Source organism: Hippocampus comes, unplaced genomic scaffold, assembly GCF_001891065.2.
Source record: "Hippocampus comes isolate QL1 unplaced genomic scaffold, H_comes_QL1_v1.1 scaffold17, whole genome shotgun sequence".
NCBI classification, from domain to species: Eukaryota; Metazoa; Chordata; class Actinopteri; order Syngnathiformes; family Syngnathidae; genus Hippocampus; species Hippocampus comes.
This window is the reverse complement of record NW_017805002.1, coordinates 627,546-649,182: the sequence shown is the minus strand read 5'-3', so window position 1 is coordinate 649,182 and position 21,637 is coordinate 627,546. Positions and strand designations below refer to the sequence as shown.

General features: G+C 45.4%; 1 protein-coding gene, 1 long non-coding RNA gene and 1 other non-coding gene across 6 annotated transcripts; 2 read left to right on the top strand and 1 right to left on the bottom strand.

Moving 5' to 3' along the window:
- The first annotated feature begins 1,433 nt into the window (after positions 1-1,433).
- grid2ipb (glutamate receptor, ionotropic, delta 2 (Grid2) interacting protein, b) lies at positions 1,434-21,306 on the top strand. 4 transcript variants are annotated; one of them, XM_019856792.1, is made up of 26 exons: positions 1,434-1,862; positions 2,367-2,620; positions 2,702-3,031; positions 3,107-3,261; positions 6,904-7,185; positions 8,430-8,515; positions 9,398-9,467; positions 10,943-11,095; positions 11,175-11,330; positions 12,018-12,169; positions 12,325-12,459; positions 13,105-13,190; positions 13,359-13,509; positions 13,861-14,153; positions 14,302-14,346; positions 14,985-15,707; positions 16,110-16,259; positions 16,420-16,507; positions 17,098-17,175; positions 17,663-17,859; positions 17,937-18,092; positions 18,369-18,455; positions 18,528-18,657; positions 18,767-18,885; positions 19,000-19,164; positions 19,806-21,306. In XM_019856792.1, exons 1-26 carry the CDS (start codon positions 1,778-1,780, stop codon positions 19,875-19,877), a joined length of 4,398 nt encoding a protein of 1,465 aa, XP_019712351.1. In that variant the 5' UTR covers positions 1,434-1,777; the 3' UTR covers positions 19,878-21,306. The 4 variants fall into 4 exon arrangements, with proteins under 4 accessions (XP_019712351.1, XP_019712342.1, XP_019712359.1 ...); XM_019856783.1 differs by having other exon boundaries at positions 17,086-17,175; XM_019856800.1 differs by lacking the exon at positions 14,302-14,346 and having other exon boundaries at positions 1,435-1,862; positions 17,086-17,175.
- Positions 10,650-10,722, top strand: trnam-cau (transfer RNA methionine (anticodon CAU)). The gene has a single exon. It is a non-coding gene; the product is annotated as a tRNA-Met (tRNA).
- On the bottom strand, positions 12,910-21,500 carry LOC109507431 (uncharacterized). The gene is made up of 3 exons (XR_002166466.1): positions 21,348-21,500; positions 16,735-16,866; positions 12,910-13,053 (listed from the first exon to the last, which is right to left on the bottom strand). It is a non-coding gene; the product is annotated as an uncharacterized LOC109507431 (long non-coding RNA).
- Positions 21,501-21,637: the final 137 nt, after the last annotated feature.

The window sequence follows — 21,637 nt, the reverse complement described above, 5'->3', positions numbered from 1 at the left end:
ATTTTGTTACCTTGTGCTCGCGTTTTCAGTTTTTCATTAAATGCCTACTGCATCAAAATCGGTGTTACGAATTATTGACCTATTCGGGGTTTTATCTTTTTCATTTTCAACTAATTTATATGCAGAATACTGCATATTTTGTGTTTATTCCATTGTGTTTTTTGAAAAAAAAAATTTTTAAATCCGATTGCATCAAAATCAGAATCATGAATTATTGGCCTATTCCAGACTGTAATCAATAAAAAAATAATAGAACATTTGTTCATCTATTGTTCGGTCTGAAGTTGTTCAACCGATATGAAGTGCTCAACGCAAAATAAAATATTCATATGGCTCGAGTGTGATTTTTCTGATGTGCCTGTTACTGTAATCCACTGTGAAAGAAGACGACAAGGCAACACAAGACACTTGCTGGATCTAGTTGCTAACTGCTCCTGCCACTCATATTACAGCTCCTGTTGCTGGAAAAAAAAAGAAAAGAGTAAAATGTCCAGGAGTTATTGATGCTGCCGACAAAGGTATGAGATGCCTGCTTTTAAATACTTTGCATCTTTTCTTTTGCCTGTAAAAATGCCTCCCTGTTGTACTGATATTGTTGATTTCAAATGTACTCATTGTTGATTTCAGTACGACGTAATTTAATATTCGTTGCCTGTAAAGTGACAGCAGTTTGCCGAATAAATTTCAAGGTTTTATTGAATGGAAAAGTTGTTCACGAAAAAGCCATCATGAGTAGGGTATGAAATGACCCGTAATGCCCTTACAACAGTATATTCCTTTTTTGCATCACAGAACCAAATACGATGAGAACTATCGAATGAAATGATCACTTGAAAAAATGAAACACTCTGAACTGGTTGCCAGCCATTCGCAGGACACACATCGGCAAACAACCATCTGCCCTCACATCTAAAGACAATTTAGAGTGTTCTATTAATCTACCACGCATGTTTTTGGACCATGGAAGGAATCCGGAGTACCCGGAGAAAACCCGCACAGGCACAGGGAGAACATGCAAACTCCACACAGGAAGGCCTGTGCCAGAATTGAACCCTGCAACTCTGCAGTGTGACGCCGGCACGCTAACCAGTCGATCACGTTAACAGGTTGATAGGGTGCATGAAAGGGTTAATATCCAACCAGAGATGGTGAGCATGTGTTTCTACTAAAGCTGCATCGCGATGTGGGGAGATGGAGGTAGGGCTACAGAGCCCACAAATAATCCATCTAATCCTGCAGCCTTAAGTCTTGAATGGCTACTCCTGCTTCTTAATGGACCGAAGCGTTTAAAGTGCGCACACATAATCGAGGACGAACAGAATTCCAGGCTGATGTTCCAATTAGTCCTCCTCATCAGGCTTCCTGACATCAACCCGGAGTGATTCTGGGCCAGGAGCAGTTCCTCGGAGAGCCACCTAGCCACAAGAAGAGGAGGCGGAAAAAGACACGTCGGTGTATTTATAGAAAAATGAGGCCTCACAATAGCCTTTTTCGGAGAGTGAATTATTAAGGAAATCAAGTGCACGGGTGGCGGCGTCCCAGTTTTCTGATGAACACAGCGAGCATCTCGGCCCTGGGATGAATCAGGGATGAGACGCAGGACAGACTCCTTCATAAACTCATCAAAAGACCGGATTTGCTTTTCATGCGAACTCAGCCCTCACTTATTTGGATCTTGTGACTCTATTTTATGGGGTTCTGTGTCAAGGCGTGATCAGGGCGATTTTTTTTTTTTTTTTTTAATCTACATTGACCTGGGAAGACGCAGAGGCTGAAAATGAAGAAATTTTTGCAAAACAAAAAAAGCAGATCTTCATTGCGCCAGACCAAACGGAGCTCTCGGTGTCAATCCAAAGATTTCTGTGAGTGGTTTCTTGTGTTCTCTTTAATTTCATGTAAATTGTCTCTTTCGTGTGCTCATAATTCTCCCGCTATTTTTGTGAAGTAGTTCAGAGAGGTAGACTTCAACGTTTGCAGTGGGAACTTCTTTGCTCGGGTAACGAAGGTCCCCAATCTCTGCAAAGACTCAATTTAAATTGGCTCATATGCACTTTGTGAACCAGATCGGGAAAAACGGTGGTGTATGTCATCATATGGAAGGTTCAGGGTGGAGAAATCTACTCTGGCTCCAGTTTGAGGCAATTGTAGGCAGAAGAGAAGACGGCATTCTTTCCAGTGGAATATTCGATGGACAGTTTTTGTGTCACGTCAGTTATTTGAATGCATCTTTTTTTCTTCCTTTTTAACACCAATTGAATTCAAGATTACAATATGAGGCATTTGGGGATTATGTGGGCTCTCAAGGCTTTTTCCCCATTTCAATGAAAAATATCTAACAAACTCCTCCCACCCTCCTCCTCCTCCAGTCCTCAGCATGCCGGCATCTAACCAGGGCTGGCCTGAGGAATTTGGATTCCAGCTTGGTGGGAATGGACCAAGCTACATCCTGTCTGTAGAGGAAGGAAGCAGCGCCCAACTGGCCGGCCTTCAGGCTGGAGATCAAGTGTTGGAAATCGAAGGCCACAATGTGTCAACACTTTGTCCGCAAGCTGTTGTTGCCATCGCCCAGACGCAGAAGAACATCCCCCCCAGCATTGGTGTGGTGTCCCGCATCCAGCAGGTTTGTGATAAAACAAACACTTTTATGGATTTGTGCGATTTTCTTTTTTTTTTTCCAGTATTGTGTATTTTGGGTTTACAGATGGACATCGTACCAGGTCCTGATGGCCGTTACGGTTTCACCATTGTGGGAGATTGCCCATTGCTGGTGGAGGACTGCTCACCGTGCTCCCCGGCGGGCCGTGCGGGTCTGAGGGCAGGCGACTGCGTGATGGAGGTCAACGGCATCCCTGTCAGGCAGCACGAGATGGCCGCAGCGCTCATCAAGTCGTCCCAGGGGAGGACTTTACGGTTGGGCGTGCTGGGCCTCGGCACGAGGCAGAAAGGCAGCCTCAGCATGGAGGATAACCGGATCGGAGGGGAAAGCACAAGAGCGGACCGGAAATACAAGGCCCTGGAGTTCAACAGGAAGGTAGCAGACACGCCGGAAGATTTATTACATTTATATACACTCCACTCATTTGGATCGTTACTTTCTCACCACCAGGTTGAGCAGATTTTAAGCGACGAGCCCAACGTGAAGGAGAGACTCTTCAGCGTGCTGAAGCAATACGCGGCGGAGAAGAATGTCGACTGGTTGGCCTCCGTCTTGCCCGAAATCCTCATCACTGATGACCATCGACAGCTCATCTCCAGTATCAGGTGAGAGGTTTGGCAGTCCTTAAATGCTTGGCAAACTGTTGAAACATTGGCAGCAGGTGTGCACGCTGGAGGGAAGGCCCTCCTCTGCCACCTGCTGGAGACACGCAAGAACAGTTATGGCATGAGTGAGTTTTAAAGTAATCATCCCCTATATTTTTTTTCTCCCTGTTGTGTCGAACCAAGTCCAGACACCAAACAAACGATTTGTCCTGCTCAAATAATCTACGGGGATTCATTCAGAGTAATACTGAAAGAGGCACTTCCATCTGCCACCCAGGTTAAATCCACAGAGACCCCTAAATCTCTGACGAACTGGATGTCAGCTCAGTCTCGCTGCAGGTTTTTAAACATTGTTGATTGAGGAATGACTGGGTTTTTTTTTTTTTTTTTCATTTTTGAAGCGGTCCATCTGGTGTTTCAGGATATTCATCATACTGGAATCACTCCAAATAACCTAATGTGAAAAGAAAAAAAATCTATTTCAGACAGCCCGAATTACCTGTTTGTCTACAGTCCAAAAGAGACTGCAGTCTTATTTTTTTCCCCTCTCCATTCCCCTGACAGTTTTGTCCACAGATTGCTCTTCCTCCACAAGTGCAGCCAATAAACGCTGCCAATTATTTTCATACTACTCTGGCTGGTTACCCACAACTACTCCACCAGCCTCCACATACTGTAAGAAGGGTTTCCAGCATGAAAAGAGCAGGCGGGGTTTTTTTTTCTCCAATTTGAAGCAAGGTTGAAATTTTTAGCGTGATTCAACTTTTTTTTTTTTTTTTTTTTGCGTCTACAGCACTAGCGGGACTAATGGCATCCTTGTGATTTGCCTTTCCACAACTCTCTCACCAAGGGGATATTTGTCTTCTGCTCTGTTGTATTTCCCTCTCGTTATCTTACTCCAAGCCCCCCTTACCCCCCTTGCCACCCCCCACGACCCCCCTCCAGTCCTCCTCCTCTCTGCGGTCCGTCTCCACCTGACACTTTGGTGGTGAAGGACTCCTGAATGCTCTCACCGATATATATATATTTTTTTATCCCCCTCTACAACGTGGTCATTTAGTCAGAGGTGTGTTTGATACCGTGTTGACCACTCAATGGCTCCGCTTGTGTTTTGGTAATTAGTTTGCAACCATGGGTCGGCGCTAAAACAATGAATTGCCTCGGGTGAGTACGCTTTCTCTTTTCTCATGTCTGGATTGATGTTATTGTGTGAAGAAAGTGGACATCTTTATTGCTTTTTTTTGTATTCGTGAATTGAAAAGTGCTTTTGGGGAAAGCGGTTCTGGTTTCTGCTCTACAGGGCTGCCTTTCTTGAATAGCGTCGGTAATGATAGTGTTTAGGCAGAGGCTGCAGGTGCGGTTGAAATGCAGCACTGCAAATGTGATCCTGTGGGTTTTTTTTTTTTTTGGTGTGTCAAAAACATAGCTGACATGGTGTCAAGATGAAATCACATGATAGTATTATAGTGCATACAGAGTGCATTACAGGTCTGTTGCCATGACGATAATTTAATAGTGCAATTGAATTTTGGTTGTCGTCGTGGCTTCTCATTTGTGCCGAAATCTTGCCGACTGATCGAATTTTTTTTCTGATTCCCCCCCGCTTTTTATGGCTTCAATAAAATGTACTCTTGAAATTAGATGTTGCTTGTGTCTCCTGTGTAAGATTCACTGATCCTATAAGGGGCCAAGGCAGGGAACAAAAAGTGCGGTAATTGTATGCTGCAACTTCAGGACCACGGAGAGCGACATTGCAAACTGTTACAACAACATAAAAAAAACAAACAAAAAAAAAACGTCACGCCGACTACAGTGCTCGTCCTGTGGCTTCTGATGAAAAGTTGCAGGTCACAGAATCCTTTGCCTAATTGTTTGCTTTTATCCTTGAACACAGACGAATCATTGGACTTTGTTTCGCGTTGCTCTTTTTTTTTTTTTTTTTGCTCCAGCGAAGAGTCAATTTTACAGTTTAGTCTTACTCGCCTGCCTCTGAGTCACATCTGAAGGCCTCCACATGAAATGAAACGAGGTCTGCTCTTTGTAGTTATCTGCTCGTCATTCTTGCCTTTGGAGAAATACACCCCTGCACGCTTCTATCAGATAATTATAGATTCTCTCTTCCTTGATAAATGAGGTCAAATCGGGACATTCGTTTAGTTTCCAAGAGTGGAGGCAAGCAACTTTTTTTTGGGGGGGGGGGTGAGCTCACTGTTTCAACACATCAGTCACATTACTTCTGGAAATAATATCAACCTTCCAAAAAGACAAAATACACACACGCACGCACACACTGGAGACATACTGTAATAAGCTTTCTGGTCCAAATAGATGACACAAGAGACACAGACAACACAAACAGCGAGGGGCTGTGTGGGTGTCGACACCTACATGGCTGCGGAACATTTATTTAAATCCCGTGGCTCTGTTTATCGGAGCTACTCGTCGCCTCATGCACACGCGCACGCGTACGTGCACGTGCGAGCACAGGCAAACACAGAAAATCGAATGAAAAAAATTTTTTACAAAGGCAGTGAGAGCAAGTTAATACACAGGTGTCCATATAGACATTAAACTAATTAAAAATGTATATATGTTTTACTTTATCCCGGACCCCAGGATAAGACATTGGGCAAAAAGTTCAGTAGCACACTAATGACTGGACTGGAGACAAAGTGGAAAAGTGTGTGTTTGCGTGCGCGTGCCCAGGCTCAAACTCCCAAACCTCAGATTATGAGATCGCTGGACTGCCTGCTACGCTTTCGAGGCGTGTTGCGGAAGTGGACCGGTATCGGTTTCTGGCATGTTCGGCCATGTGGCATTTCTTGGAGGTTAGGCGGTAAGGGCGGCAAAAATAAAAATGACCTTCAATGCCGTCTTCTGATGTTTGTTATGATTCAGAAGACCCGTTTAACACTTTCATGCAGCAATAATGATAACCTGTAACCTGAAAAGCTGTCCACTGTCGTGACCGCTGTCCCCGAAAGGGTTAAAAAAGATTCAGCTTCGGGGAATTTTTGCTGTCGAATTATTCTCAATTGTCTTTTACTTCCTGGAAAAAACCCCAAAATACAGGATGGTGGGCACTGAGCAATTTGGTTCAATTATTTGGCAAATGTGGCCAGGTCTCGGGTCAATAAGATGATGACAGCTTCCTGTTTTGTGCTCATACCGAGGTGACGAATGGGCGGAAGTGTGGGAGATGCTGCAGATGGAGAGAGAGAGAGTGTGTAAAAAAAAAGAGGGAGGTAGCTGAGGAGGAATCCCATGCTCTTTCACTCCCACACCTTTTTTTCTCTTGCCGTATTCAGGCTCCGCTTCCTCACACTGCCGCACTCCGACTCCCGCTAGCAGTCTCCATCTCTTTGACTTCTCCTTCAACTCCCTTCAGTCTTCGCTTTCTCTGAGAGTTTTTTACAACGGGGGAAGGACTTGTCAACTTGTCTGTTAAAGGCTTTTTCCTGTCTACCTTTAAACTGGAGGCCATATCAAGATTAGACTGGATGTTTATCCATTCATTTGTTTCTCTAAGTGGATCCAATTTGGACCCGTATTGTAGACCCTCAACTCTGCTCACACTCTGAGGCGACGCTGGTGGACTAATCTCATCTTCCCATTTTCTTCACATGCTGCCATGTTGGCCAGAATCTTCATTCCCAAGAAGCACCGACAGCGCTTCGACGAATCCGTCTCCCAGAACGTAATCAACAGGCTGCGTCGCAGTAAGAGCATCAGCGAACCGCAGGGCAGAATCCGTCGCAGCCGGAGCGAGGACCACTCGGACCGCCACCATGGGACCAAACGGGCCAGTTCGGTGCCCCGGGACGGAGGCGAACCCGGTGGGAGGGGCGAGGGGGAAAGAGACAGAGCCCACAGGAAGTCAGTCTCCGGGGTACCGACACATCCTCCCATTGGACCCAATCAGAGGTGAGTAGCTCTCATCTCAAACAATGAATAGAGAAACGGAGCTCATTTGAGACCAATTAAAGTATCGCGAAGCATCCGTTGCACGTTTGCGAATATGCAACACGCAGCAAACTATGTCACAAGTAAAAATAGATTCTTTCCTCAAAATAAAATCGTAATTTGTGGAACCTAACAAATGCTTCTAACCCTTTCGTGCACCAATAATGATAAAACCTGTAACCTGATAACATCATAAGCTGTCCGCTGTAGTCACCGCTGTCCACAAAAGGGTTAAAATATAACTTCAATGTCAGTATGAAACTAGAATGTTGCCAAGATGGGAGAGCCCGCATCAGGATGATCAAAAGTTCACAAAATGGACAGAAAACAAAACGATAGTTTAGTTCACCATTCCGACTAAAAAAAACAAAGCAGCATAGACCAGCATGGTTTTGTTGTGCTACCAGCGGGCGACCCACAGATCTGAGGTCACGTTGTTTGAACCTTATCCTGTTTTGTTTTGCTGCAGCCTCTGTTTTGCGCAAAATCAGCAGGAAATCACAACAAAACCATGCTGGTCTGTGCTGTATTTTTTTTTGGGGTGGGGGGTGGAGGCAATGATTCTTTGAATTAGACCGAACAACACAGTGACTCAATCCATAACTTGTGAATGTTGCATGTTCGTTCCCCAACCAATTGAGGGGAAGAAAAAAATGACCTGAAATATCCCAAATTGCAGATTGCCTCACTCACATTGGAGTTAAGTCACGTTGGCCATTCAGCCGTTGTGGAGCTGCAACATAAAGTGCCAGATGTAATTTTGAAGGGTTTCACAAAGCCATTGTCTCCCCTGGAGTTACGTTATGTAACAGTCGGCGCGGGGGGGTTGATGATTGGAGTGTGATGAGCCGCTTTGTACAGGCTGACGTTGGGGAGTCAAAACGGCCTTGAGCTGCATGAGCGCCAATCTTTTGGTGCGCCTCCCTTACCCCAACACCCTCCTCGTGGACCCCCCCGCCCCCCCTCCCCTCATTGTACACCACCCACCCATCTGCAATCACTTTTATGTAACAACAACCAACCTATAAAGAACATCTTTGGCCTCTTGCCCCTTGTTTACTTTTCAACGAAGCATGCCTTGACTCATCTCCATGGCAACCTGCCTATCCCAGCTCCAACATTTACCGTATATATCTTTCCATTCCCCTTGTACGTGCTAAAAGACGCGGAACGGCACTTCACCTGTATTCTCAATCTCAAAACAGGCTCATCCGCGTCTACAGAGGCAAGAAGACCTTTGGCTTCACTCTGCGGGGTCACGCTCCGGTCTGCATCGATTCAGTCATCGCAGGTGTGATTCTATCTTTATATTTGATACCCAATCAAGTGCCGGAGGTGCCTGCGCGCACGCGCCGGGTGGCTGAGTCTGTTGCTGTTTTCAGCCCCCGGGCTTGAAGGGCATCTTTTGTTAATAATGAATGTAGCGGGAAGCTAATTTGACTCACAGATTAAATTTTGAAAAGCCCTACGAGTAGACTGAGGTGCATGAGGGCAACATTTTGCAATTTTAAGAACTGAAGAACTGGTTTCCTAGTAACCATTTTATTTTTTTGCCAAATGATGTTTATGCAATTCTAAGAGATTCATTCAATATTATACTAACTAACGTCAAGGTATTTTTTTTTTTTTTTTGGTGTGGTTACTTCACCTATTATAAAATGAAACTGAAGAGCAGCAGAATTCCCCCGCCTGGACATGTGAGCCGAGCTTCGCGTGCGCGCTTGTTCCTGCGCGTGTTCCACGATGACGGCACAGCTCCCGCCCACCACTATCTCCCACCATCATGTGCTGGAGAACATGTTGACTCAGTGGGCCTTATGGAGGATGGTATGGAGATGGTGGAGGCGGCTGGCGTGACTTTCATCGCCATCGTGGATCATCTATGACACCTCGATGACACTCGATGTGGTAGCAGCACACGCTTAATAGTTTCCCCTGGGAGCGGGGTTACGTTATGTCACAAAATGTCACCTGGATATCAGATTGTTTGTCGGTGGTCTTGTTGGGTGTCATACAAAGACTGACGGAAGCACATTTGTCACCATTCTCACAATTATCCTGATGTGCACGTCAGCTCTGTGGAACTACACAAGTTTGCGTTGGAGTCTAATGCTTCACTTTTTGTTGGGTCTCCTCCCTTGTGTCTGATTTTTGGGCATTATCTCCCTCGCAGATAGTCCGGCTGAAGAATGTGGACTTAAACCGGGCGACCGCATCCTCTTTCTCAATGGACTGGATATGAGGTCAGCTCAGGTTTCGTATTCTCAATAACAACATTATCATCCTTTTGAAACGAGTTCGTCTCACTGCAAATATTACGATGTGTATTGCCAACTGCCGCTGAGTTAGATAATCCATCACAGAGGCCTTTTTTTTTTGTTACTGTCATAATCTTGAACTCGGTATTATATCACTGTTGCTGCATTGAGACTGACTATACAGTTAGTGTCAGCTCGACATCAAAATGTCACAATTCAGCAATGCGCTTGCACATCACTTATGAGCACATCAATCTTTTTGTACCTGGAGGTAGGCAGAATGGAGCTGAGTTCCAATATGAGTGAAGGTAATTGTGTGTGTAAGTAGCTCGTGCAAGTGACTACTTTTTATATAAGAAGAACTTTTCTCGTGGGAGGCGTCGTAGTTCTCGGTAGTCAACTTTTTGCCCAATGGATCACAGAGGGCACGGGTGGGAGTAAGAAAGGAGAAACTGAATATAAATTCAGAAATAACGGTGGACACTGGCCAACCTGAATAATAGGTACACCTAAACATGAGGTCCCATGCAGTATTTGCATGATGCTCAATTTTGGTTTACATTGTCACTGTTTAACATTAACGCACACGTATTGCGTAAAAACATCTTAATTTCCAAAACAAAAACGGCTAACAAGGAACTGGGATGAATCAAACGTTCCAAAGGAACAAAGTCCAACAAATCACTTTGACTTCTGGGTTCGAATTAAAGGTTTAGTGTGAGTAATATACTGCCATCTAGTGGTGAACGAAATTCGCTAAGTTTGTCTCTTTCGACTTTCCGTAGCAAAGGGGAAGCCGGCGAATCTTTGCAGCGGTAGCGGAGGCGCGCCCATGTCATATAATTTACGATTACTTCAACTAATCACACACAAAAAATGACGTTGATGTGATGGAACACAGTTTTTGAAGTAATAAACACGTCGTCCCTGTAACTTGCGCAAAGAGCACGGCTGCACAAGGCCGCGCAGATTCCCCATGCAAATGCAGACGATTGCCATCACGCATTCTAAAATAAAAACCATGCCCATCCATAATCAATATCCTAGTATATGTATTTTTTATTGTGGCGTGTGTTGACGCTCAATTTCTAACACCGTCCTTACATTCCCCAATTATGCGGCCGCTTATTTTTGTACAAGAAGCCACAGTTGGGCCGTTGCGTATAAGCCTCGATGGCGCAGTAGGCAGCGCGTCAGTCTCATAATCTGAAGGTCGTGAGTTCGAACCTCACTCGGGGCAAATGTTTTTCTTCCGAACCAAATGACAACATTTCCAAAGATGACAAAAAGTATCATTGCACTTTTGCAAAGCGAGTACGCTTGGTACTTCTATTGTTATTGATCTTATCGTACACTTGAACTGTAGAAACATAATGAGTCATCCTTTCTTTCTGGTACGACTAAAAGCACATCACTTGTTTCACCCACCTTCTGTTTATTACGCCGTGTTCCCTGCGTAGGAACTGTTCCCATGAAAAGGTGGTGTCAATGCTGCAGGGCAGCGGTGCGATGCCCACGCTGGTTATAGAAGACGGTCCGTCTGATTACTCCTCAGACCCGACAGAAGCGGAGGAAACTCCCAGTCTGTCTTCCAACACCTTGCCGCGCTCTAGGTGAGAATTTCAAAATTCAGGGGACAATTTGTTCAAGCACATGAAGTATGACAGTGTGAAAATGTGCCTTGCTGCTTAGATCTCCTGTCCTCAGCTCCCTCCAGTGGGTGGCAGAGATCCTTCCGCCAAGCATCAAAGTCCACGGGCGGACATTCGGCCAGCAGCTGGACCACTTATTGACAATCCAGGAACGGTACACTGTCTGCAAGGCCCTGGAGACCTTCTTTCAGCACAGGTCAGCATATCACTTGAAAATTCTCCTTGAACCTCCCCCCAAAAAAGAGCAAAAGCGTTAAAAAAAAAAGTTATCTGATTGGCATACATTGACAAGCACTGAAAGAAGAGTTGCTGTTGCCTAGGAAACTGTACAGTAGAGTTCACAAGACTGGTGATGATGTTGCAGGCAAGAAAAAGAGGGGGTACAAATATAGAATACACGGGGAAAGCAACGAGGAGGCTCTTTGTCCCTTGTATCGTCTCCCAACTTAAAGATAGAAGTAAAAACAACTCGGCAAATTGTTTTGTCGCAAACTCGCTTACTTTGTTGTGGTCGCTAACATCATTGCCATAAATGTCAATAATTTACATTTTCAAGCTGTTCCAACTGAAATTACAAAAATTACCCCACAAGTTGTGATTTTTACAGTGTTAGCAAATGAAATTTACAGTGAAGATACCCGACTTCTATTTATTGTTTGTGTCCTTGTGATGCAAACGTGACAAGAGGCAAAGCAGCCATTCGACTCTAAATAGGACAGGAAAAAAAAAAACACTTCAGGGCACAAACAACACAAATGTCCTCCCACTGTTTGATAATCTTGTTTACACCTTCCTCCTCATCCGCCGTTCCGTTATAAATGCTGAGAATACACGTCTACATAAATATGACATGTGGTATTTGTGCCTTTTTTTTCCCCCCCAGGAATGTGGACACCCTTATAGTAGATGTATTCCCAGTATTGGACACGCCGGCTAAGCAGCTGATCTGGCAATTTATTTACCAGTTGCTGACTTACGATGAGCAGGAACGCTGTCAAAGCAAGCTGTCACGCTTCCTGGGTTTCAAAAGCAGCGGTGAGCTGAAGCATTTGGATAAGCAACTATTTAAGTGGAACAAGCCACTCGCTCTCATATTATTTTCACCTCCGTGATTGGCCCGGGGGTGAAAGGGTAATTACTGTTTCAATGATTTGTATTTGTTTACTGTGTGTGTGTATGTTTTGCTGCAGCCGTATTAGAGCCCGAAGCCAGTTCGGAGCACCACCGGAGAAGCAGTTCGGTGCGAATATCTGGGACATCGTATCGCGGCTGCGTGCGAGAGAGGAGTTCTGACGACTGCATCATCGGAACTCACCTGGGAATGGGTACGCTGCAATGCCACCAGGAATGGCATGCAAAAGCCCATCGTACCAGCAGATGAGCTAGGCAATTGCTAAGAAGAAAAAAAAAACACCTTTATTATAAGGAACAAAAATATAAATGTTAATATTTTTGGTTTTGCTCACCTTTTTGCATTTTGTAGTGACCACACTGTAAAAAGAAAAAAAAAACTTGTATTTTTGGGGGCCTAAAAACTGTAATTCAACCCTTTCAGGGACAGGTTCTCATGTTATCAGGTTACAGGTGATCATTATTGGTGCATGAAAGGGTTAAGTTGGAAAAACTTGAAAATATAAATGACTGACATTTATGGCGACAATGTTAGTGAGCGCCACAAAGCGCCGCACGTTGTGACGCAAACTCATTTCTTTGTTGTGAAAATCGGGAAAGCCGATTTTCACAACAGCAAAGTTTGTTGCCTCGACATTTGGAGTGCAGCCAACATGTGTATTTTTTTTTACCTTGTCAGTCGCTAGCGAAAATATTCCCTTTGTTGCATCGCTCATGATTGTCCGCTTCGCTTTTCCAGCATCCGCCTTTCGCTCCTCCGCGCTACTCTTCATCCTCTCTCCTCTCATCTGGGGAAGGATGCAAGACAGTGTCACTCCTCATGCTTTATTGTGCTTCAGGAATTCATGTGGATGAATGTGGCAGCCAGGAGGAGAGGCAGTCGGGAGACGGAACCTCCTTCCCCGAGTCTCCTGACCTCAGTCATGTAGGTACAACGCCTGCGGTGGCATGAACAAAAGCTCGCCATGCTGTGCTCTTGTGTCATTTGAAGGTCAGCCGCTAACAGCAGCTTACGATCAATTTGACTGAAGAAGCGGCGGACCTTCAAAGTAGAGTACCGCCCAACGTGCGCTAATCACGCCTCCACTCATAGATGTCAGGCGTGTACACGGAGCTGGAGAACGTGTACGCAGGGAAGAGCGTGTCTCCGTTGCATGGGGGCGCCCCAGCGGAGTCCGAGGGGCCGGGACAGACTGAGGCTTACGGCCGCTCTCTCTCCCCCCTCACGCTTCCCCCTCTCAAAGGTACTCCAAAACACCCACCGCAATCTCCGTCCGTCCACGCGCTCTCGGACGCGCGCACTCCAAAAGTGCTTCAGTCGCCATCAAGATCGCGTTCTCTTCTAATTTGGTTGGGCCGCGATGGCAAATGACCGATGTGTCATTGTTACATCATCAAAACACTCATGTGAGCATCACGGCCCAATGTATCTTCGTCACTTGTTTTTTTTTTTGTCATCGCTATTTGAGGAAAAAAACAGATTAGAGCATCATCAGTTTACAAGAAAACATGACATCCCGCACCCATTTTATGATTATTTTTTTTTTTGTAATCTTCTTTCATCATGCGACCATATGATGGTAAATTGGAAACAGGCAACCGGAAGTCAGGCTTGTCCCTCACCTGGAAGGAGCCCCTCCCTACCAACGTCTACGGGATCCACCACCAAAGTAGCGTGGACTCCAATCCCTACGTCAGCCTGGAGAGCCCCCCAACATCTCCCCAACACAGCCCCGGCACGTTGGGCCGCCGCAAGAAGCTGTTCACCTTTTCCCGCCCGCCCCGCAGCCGGGATACCGACAAATTCCTCAATGCCCTCAGCGAGCAGTTGGGCCAGCGGGTCACGCTGGCGGATGACTACGTGCCGGGCGAGAACGACTATGAGGAGGTGAGGGGGGAAACCTTGTCTTTTCATTTCTTTATTTTAACCGTGCATTTTTGCTATTTGGTTGAACATGTTGCATTGTAGTGTTTCACGTTGACATGAGAGGGTCTGTAATGTTTACTCCCAATGACCGCTTGTGTCACATGAACAGATATATCAAGGTGCTTGTCATGGTTTCAGAAGAAGAGGTGCGCCTGTAAGTAAAATGTTATCAACGTATCGTTGGTAGTGTCGTATTTCTGCCTTAAAAGGACCGGAAATCCACGTCTACGATACGACATTTTTAATTCCATCCCATTCCATCAGGTTTTTTTTTTGTCCTACATGGATGAAGAAAAACATTTGCTACCCACTGAACAGTATCACGAGATGTATTCCAAATCAAGAGTGCGAATGAGCTAATATTGTGTTTTATATTTCCGGTATAATCAAGCATTGCTTTTATTGGTTCATGTACACTGCACTCCAAAAGTATTGGAACAGGGAGGCCATCTTCTTGCTGTTGACTGAGGTGGCTTGGGCTTGCATGGCTACTTTTGGGACGGCGCTCGAAGCTTCATTGATGATGTATCGCATGGTGACATCATCAAAATGAAACAATTTGTCTCCCGACTGAAAGAAAAATGCCACCAAATGCCCCAGCGTACTGTCACCACACTCGATAAAGCTTCATCGGGCCAGTGAGCGGCAAGTCAATCACCACAGTTAAACCCAATAAGAACAAGTGTTTTCCCTGTTAAAAAATGGCCGCAAACGTGTGGCGCAAGACTGGAAAGAATCCAATAAGAAAAACAGAAACGTTTGGCAAAGCTGATTGCGTGTTTCCTCCCTCAGATGAGCTTCCCTGAGGATCAGGACACGAGTTTCATGCATCGGCAACTCAGCAGTGGCAGCAGTGAGGACCACAGTAGCAGTGATGAGGTTTCCTCTCCCTGCTACTCTTCTGGCTCCGAGCACATCCCCCCTCCTCCGAAACAGAGTCCCCCACCCCCTCCACCCTTCCAAGTCTTGTTACCGCCTCCGGTCCAGTTCACGGATCCCGTGCCACCCGTCCGCTTCTCCCCAGAACACGTCCCCCGCAGTCGGATGCCCTTCCAGCCCCACCATCCCATCATCCCACCTCCGCCGCCCCCGCTGAGGACCCTCCTGTCCAACCGCTCCCCGCTCCACAAGGTCCCGCCCACCAGGGAGGACGCGGACGAACAGCGCTTCCAAACGCTGTCTCGCGGCCGCACCACCTTCACCACGACCACCATCCTGCGCTCGTCCCGCCCCGGCTATCTCCCCCGCCAGCTCAGCCAACCGCAGCCCATTTGCCAGCCTTCCCCGCTACCGTCTCCGCAAACATTACGGCCCAGCCAGCTCGTCCTGCACAGGCACCATCAGCTCCACCACCAGCACAGCTACCAGGGTCCGCTGCCCCCGTCTATCGAAGATCACAGTCCACCGCGGAGTCACAAACAAGACCCCGCCGCCTCATTTAGCAAACCCCAAAGCTCTCACTCTGCCCTCTCCAGCCACACGAAAACACCCAGACAAGACCCGGAGTGTCAGCAGGTAGTACCTGTACTTATTTAAAAAAAAAAAAAAAAAAAAGAACCACATGAGTAATGCAGGCGCCTGTTTTAAAAATAGCTGAGCAAATGAGATGCACTCTTACAAATTTGGAGATATATTCAGTAGTTTTAAGGTCTTTATTTTAGCGCATGGCCAAAGCATAATTATCCGGGTAGTTGACTTACTTTTAAAGTCAAGACCCGGGGTGTGCAAACTTTTGCTCTAAAAGGCCACATTTAATTTTTTAAATAGGTAGGTGGGCCAGGATATTTGAAGATGAGGTAAAAAAAATAAAAATAAAAACAGAACTGTACAACTTGACAACTTATTCACATTTGAATTGGAATCAAAATGTGACGTGATTTTCGAGATGATAAACAACTTCTTTTATTCTCATTTCAGGCTCCTCCCCCTCCTCCTCCTCCCTTGCCCCCACCCTGCGACCCACCTCCACTCCCTAAACCGGGTCAAGCCTCAGACACCAACCACATGAGCGTGAAGAGGCTGCGCTGGGAGCAGGTGGAGAACTCCGAGGGAACCATCTGGGGTCAGGTGGGCTCTCTCTGCATGCTACAGTACACCCTCGCACACCAGAATTAAAAAAAAAAAAAAAAAAAAAAATCAAAGAGCAGCTTGTACCCACTCAAATGTTACGATCCCGCTGAGCGCTGAGTAAGAACATTCCCGCAATGTGTCCTCGTTCTTTGTTCAGCTCGGGGAGGATTCCGACTACGACAAGCTCACAGACATGGTCAAGTATTTGGACCTTGATCTGCACTTTGGTACTCAACGCAGATCCAGTAAGTTGTGGTGGACGGCCTTCTCATCTTTTTGTACCGTCGTCACCGTTTCACCGCGCTTGCCACCTCACACTATATGTTGGAAATGTTTTTACACCATTCGTGGATTCATTTCAAAAATGAAATTTTGCTTTGACCGCTGTTTTTTTTTTTTTAACTCGTATTGCCCCACTTTGTTTTTTTTCTCGAAGAAGTTGGATGTCACTATACCGTCTGTGTTTACTGACCTTGTCTTGCTTGCACTTCCACAGTCACATCAGTCACGTAGATGAGGCCTGCTCTCCATTCGCCTTGTCTTCAAATCCATTCTCCATAAGGCACCCCCTTTCACCCACCTCCGGTCCAATGATAACACAGTTCTGCCACAGAAAAAAAAAAAAATCACAGTCATCAGTCAGTGAACCGTGGCCGCAAGAGAGTCACACGACAGAACTGTGCTATTAACTTATCACCCTGGAATGTGTGTGTCTGACTGTTTATGGGAGTGCGAGAGTGTGTGTGTGTGTGTGTGTGTGTGTGTGTGTTATCGATCCCCGGTGCCTGGAGAAGTCATCCTCACACTGTTGTTTAATTACCAGTGTCTCCACCAGAGCCGACCTTCCTGCCTGAGAACTTAAAAAAGAAAGACGTTGTGGAGATTCTGTCTCACAAGAAAGCCTACAATGCGTGTAAGTAAAGTCTTTTATTAAAAAAATAAAAATAAAAAAATACATAAAATAATTATAAGTGACTGCAATCCAATACAAAAAGTGCACAGAAAACAGTTTTGGTTGAATTTACTCAATTTGATTTCATTAACTGGTCGCACGAAATGAAATGGTCTGGAGGAGATCACCTCGCAAAAGTGTTCCCGATGGAAGCCGCAAGTTGCCATGGCGACAGCGGGAGGCACAGCTGTTTTTCTCACACGCGGCGCTAATTGTTTTTTGTCAACGGAGATGGTTAGTTACGGTGCTTCTTCAAGCTTAGGAGCATTCGTGCTGGCTCTGCGCTGGCTGACTATTTGAAGTGTTTTTAACTCTCCACGGTGTTGCCATGGCGATCGAGGGAATCTTGCTCGTTCTCGCCTCAAGGCTGGAAGATCTTCCCCGAGGGTTCCACCATTAGCAAGCCATCACTCGTGCCACAATTACCGATCTCCTCCCCCCCTCACAGCCATCCTCATCGCCCATCTGAAGCTCTCCCCCGACGAGCTCCGGCAGGTCCTGATGGACATGACCACTGACAGGCTGGAGCCCGCCCACATCAAGCAGCTGCTGCTCTACGCCCCCGACGAGGACGAAGTCAAAAAGTACGAGCAGTTTGAGCAAGACCCGGCCAAACTGAGCGAGCCCGACCAGTTCATTTTCCAGGTGACTCTTACGCAAAACTGACGATAAAAAAACACAATTTGGAAGAGATGCAAACACGGAGCGGTGCTCTGTCCCAGATGCTGATGGTGCCCGAGTATAAGACCCGTCTGAGGAGTCTCCACTTCAAGACCACCTTGCAGGAGAGGATGGAAGAGATGAAGGTGGCCTATGATTACATCTACAAGGCCTCAGTGGAGCTGAAAACCAGCAAAAAATTGGCCAAAATCCTCGAGGTGAAAGCACTCACACATTCTTTGATTCATGTAAAATTACACATACACTATACTACACATACTTATATATACTTGCTCTTAATAATTTAAACATTTTGTATTATATTCTGAATATACAATGCCAGTTCTGGCAGGGCCCCCCAAAAGATGGCGACCGGCCAAAAAAAGTCTTACTGTAGAACACAGTTAACGTTGCGGAACTAATAAATGGGCATTCTGTAGGTTTTCAGTTTGACATATTTTGATGCTGATCAGCTCTCTTTCGACTGCACACAGTTTGTACTTGCTATGGGGAATTACCTCAACAACGGCCAACCCAAAAGCCACAGGACCACGAGCTTTAAGATCAATTTCCTCACCGAGGTACGGCCCCAGCTCATCTTTCATCTCGACGGATCGATCGATCGCGTCTAATGGTTTCATTGCGTCCGCTAGCTCAGCACGACCAAAACGGTGGACGGGAAATCTACTTTTCTCCACATTCTAGCCAAGTCTCTGTGCCAGCATTTCCCGGAGCTGCTTAACTTTTCCAGAGACCTCCCCACAGTGCCTCTGGCAGCCAAGGGTAAGACGCATTGAATTCATACGAGGAGCAGAACATGCTGCCAAATTCTGCCCCGATATATTTTTTTAAACCTCTTGAGCAGAATTTCAAATGTCACTTGTTTCTCCAGTGAACCAGAGGGTGGTCACCACGGAGCTGAGTGACCTGCAGGCCATCATCCTGGACATCAGAGCAGCATGTCTGAAAATCCCTCTCACCTCTGAGGACCACTTTGCTTCTGTCATGAGTGTATGTTACACAACATGAGCCAAGCCAGTTAACGTCTTCAACCTCCACTAACGTGACACGGTTGATGAGAATTCGCTGTTAATATTTCATGTCCTAATGCGTGTCGTCGTACAGAGTTTTCTGGAGAACAGCCACCCCGCAATACAGTCTCTGGAGTCTCTGCAGAGCCGAGCGATGGAGGAGTTCTCCAAAGTGGCCTCCTTCTTTGGAGAAGACAGCAAATCCACCAGCACCGATTCCTTTTTTGCTATTTTCGCAGAGTTCGTTTCTAAATTTGAGGTGAGCGGGTGGATCGAAACAGTTGAGTTTTTGTTGCTGGGCTGTCAAAATACAAGTGGTCCTCAGTTTACGACGGGGATGGGCAACTTGATGGAGGGGGCCACAGTATTTTTATTTTATTTTTACTTCAAACGAATTGTCAACGGTTCTTGTGAAAACAAACAAACTGCAGTTTGTGTACTTTTGAGTTTGGTGCTATTTTTTGGCAACTTGGGTTGAAATCATTCATGTCGATTAGCGTCACTAAGCAAGCAGATAGACATGCGTTTACATGAACAATGGGAGAGCAAAAAAAAGCACATAAACACAATGAGCATGCTCACGCAGGAGCTGGCGTTGGCCACAGCCCACGCTCACATACTCACGCGTTGTTGTGGCATCACAATGAGCATGTGGGAGGGTCAACATTGTTCGAAAAAGTCATTTGGTATTTGTACATCATGTATCTTTGTATATCAGCCAGCGATCTTGCACTTCGGGTGCCAGTATTTAGACATGATTTTGGCCTGAGCACAATACAGTGATTGGGTGAATTTTGCAGTAGTTAAAAAAAATATAGATATTTGCAAATAGCATGTCACGAATATGCAGGTTTTCACTGTGTGTGGTTAACTAAACAGGTTCCTTATTTGTCCTTCCAGAGAGCCCTCAATGAGACTCAGACCCCCGAAAATCCCAGAAGTCCAAGACTGTCCTCCCCTCTGGCCTGGTAGATGCAACACAGTCCAAACCCCACAACCAAAGTGCCAAAAATCACACATGGTGACGCTCCCCCCCCCAAAAAAAAGTGCAGAGCCACTTCTTCTACAGCACCCATGCAGGGAAACAGAAGCGCCCCCGTGTGGAGAAGAGATGTCACTTCAGGTGCTCACTGGAGCTATCCTAAAAATCAGCACTTGACCGACCATTCCGTGTAATTTAAACTACTGCCGATGATAGCCTAGATAGCTACAGATATTTATTGTAAGATTATAAAATATATATAAATATTTTTTGTCACTTTGTAAGGATTTAGCAAAGATGTAGGCGGCTTCAAAGAGGTTTCACAGTTTACATTTCCATGACAGTTCAACATTTGGGAGAATACAAAAGTCCTGAATGAGAATGTTCATGGAGAGTTATCTTGTAGTTCAGGATAGTTTAGGTTCTGTGGTCTAGGAGATGTATCTTGGGGGTCCGCAAAAATAATTTGCATTAAATTATGGAAAATAATGAACTAATTTCAGCTGGGTGAAGGACAAGAGTCAATTGTTAAGAGTTATTTTTTAGAGAAAACACTGTTTGCATCAACTGAGCTAACCTAGCTAATTTTTCATGAAAAAAAATAAAATAAAAATTTAAATTAAATCTATATATAATTCCTTTGTTAGAGGGAGCAACTGCGGTCTACTTCATGCCATTTTCGGTACAGTTCACATGACTCAATCTGGTCTTATAAAAGAAGAGTGAAGAATTTGCATCATCTATCGGTGTCACGACAGAAGTGATTAATTCTCTTGAAGCTTCTGGCTTTGAACAATACAAAGTCCTGCTTGTATAAGCGGGCATGAACCGAAGGAAGGACCTGTAAATGATCCATGATAAATGCTATTGTGGTTGTCATGGTGACCTCAGCCACAGTGTACCAGTAGCTGCGGTGTACTTCTACTCTGTGATGTGTTATTGAGATTGTAAATTCCCATATTTCGGCTATGCACTGCTCGTTGTTTTCATTTGTGAGTGCTCGGGCGTTCCTCAGAGTCTGGTTTTGATTTTGTCGTTCAAGAGTCACTGGAGTGTATTGTTTCTGTGTTGCACAGCTTTCAAAGTGCAGTGTTAGCGCTCGTTTAAAAAAAAAAAAAAAAAAAAAACCCGCAACCAGAACTGCTGCTAAGTATTGTAACTGTGTTTCTAAATCGGTTGCATGTTGGTGCAGGTGGTAGCAAACAACCTCCATTTTCAAAATGAACGTACAGTACTCTACTTGGATTGATCAAGTTTTTTTTTTCCCCTTACTTTTTTTTTGTCTGTTGTTTTTAGAAGTCTGTGATAGTTTGACCCCTTACGTTTGGATAAATCCACCCCTACCCACCAATGTTTTTGATCTATAAAACAATATCCTGCTCGAAAGTATCGCCTCTTCATTTGCGCCACACTCATTGGAAAAAAAAAATGGTGTCACTTTGAAGAGAATTCTGACATACCTGTTTTCGTGAAGCTGACAGTCCGTCTTTATTTGGAGCTGGATTGATGCCACCGCGATACAAATGCAGTACTGTGTTCATGCTGGAATTTCACTTCTGGTAGACAGCACATTTTTTTTTACACTTCATAAGCACAAATCAAGTATTTTTTGGAAAAGTAATACTTCTTACATACCTGATGACCGGTCAGGAGAGTGATCCTCATCTGCATCTTCATGAAGCATTGGAGCATCCTACTCGAGAAAGGGCGGGCAAACCTGATTTTTAAAAGGGACAGATAGGTGGGGTCA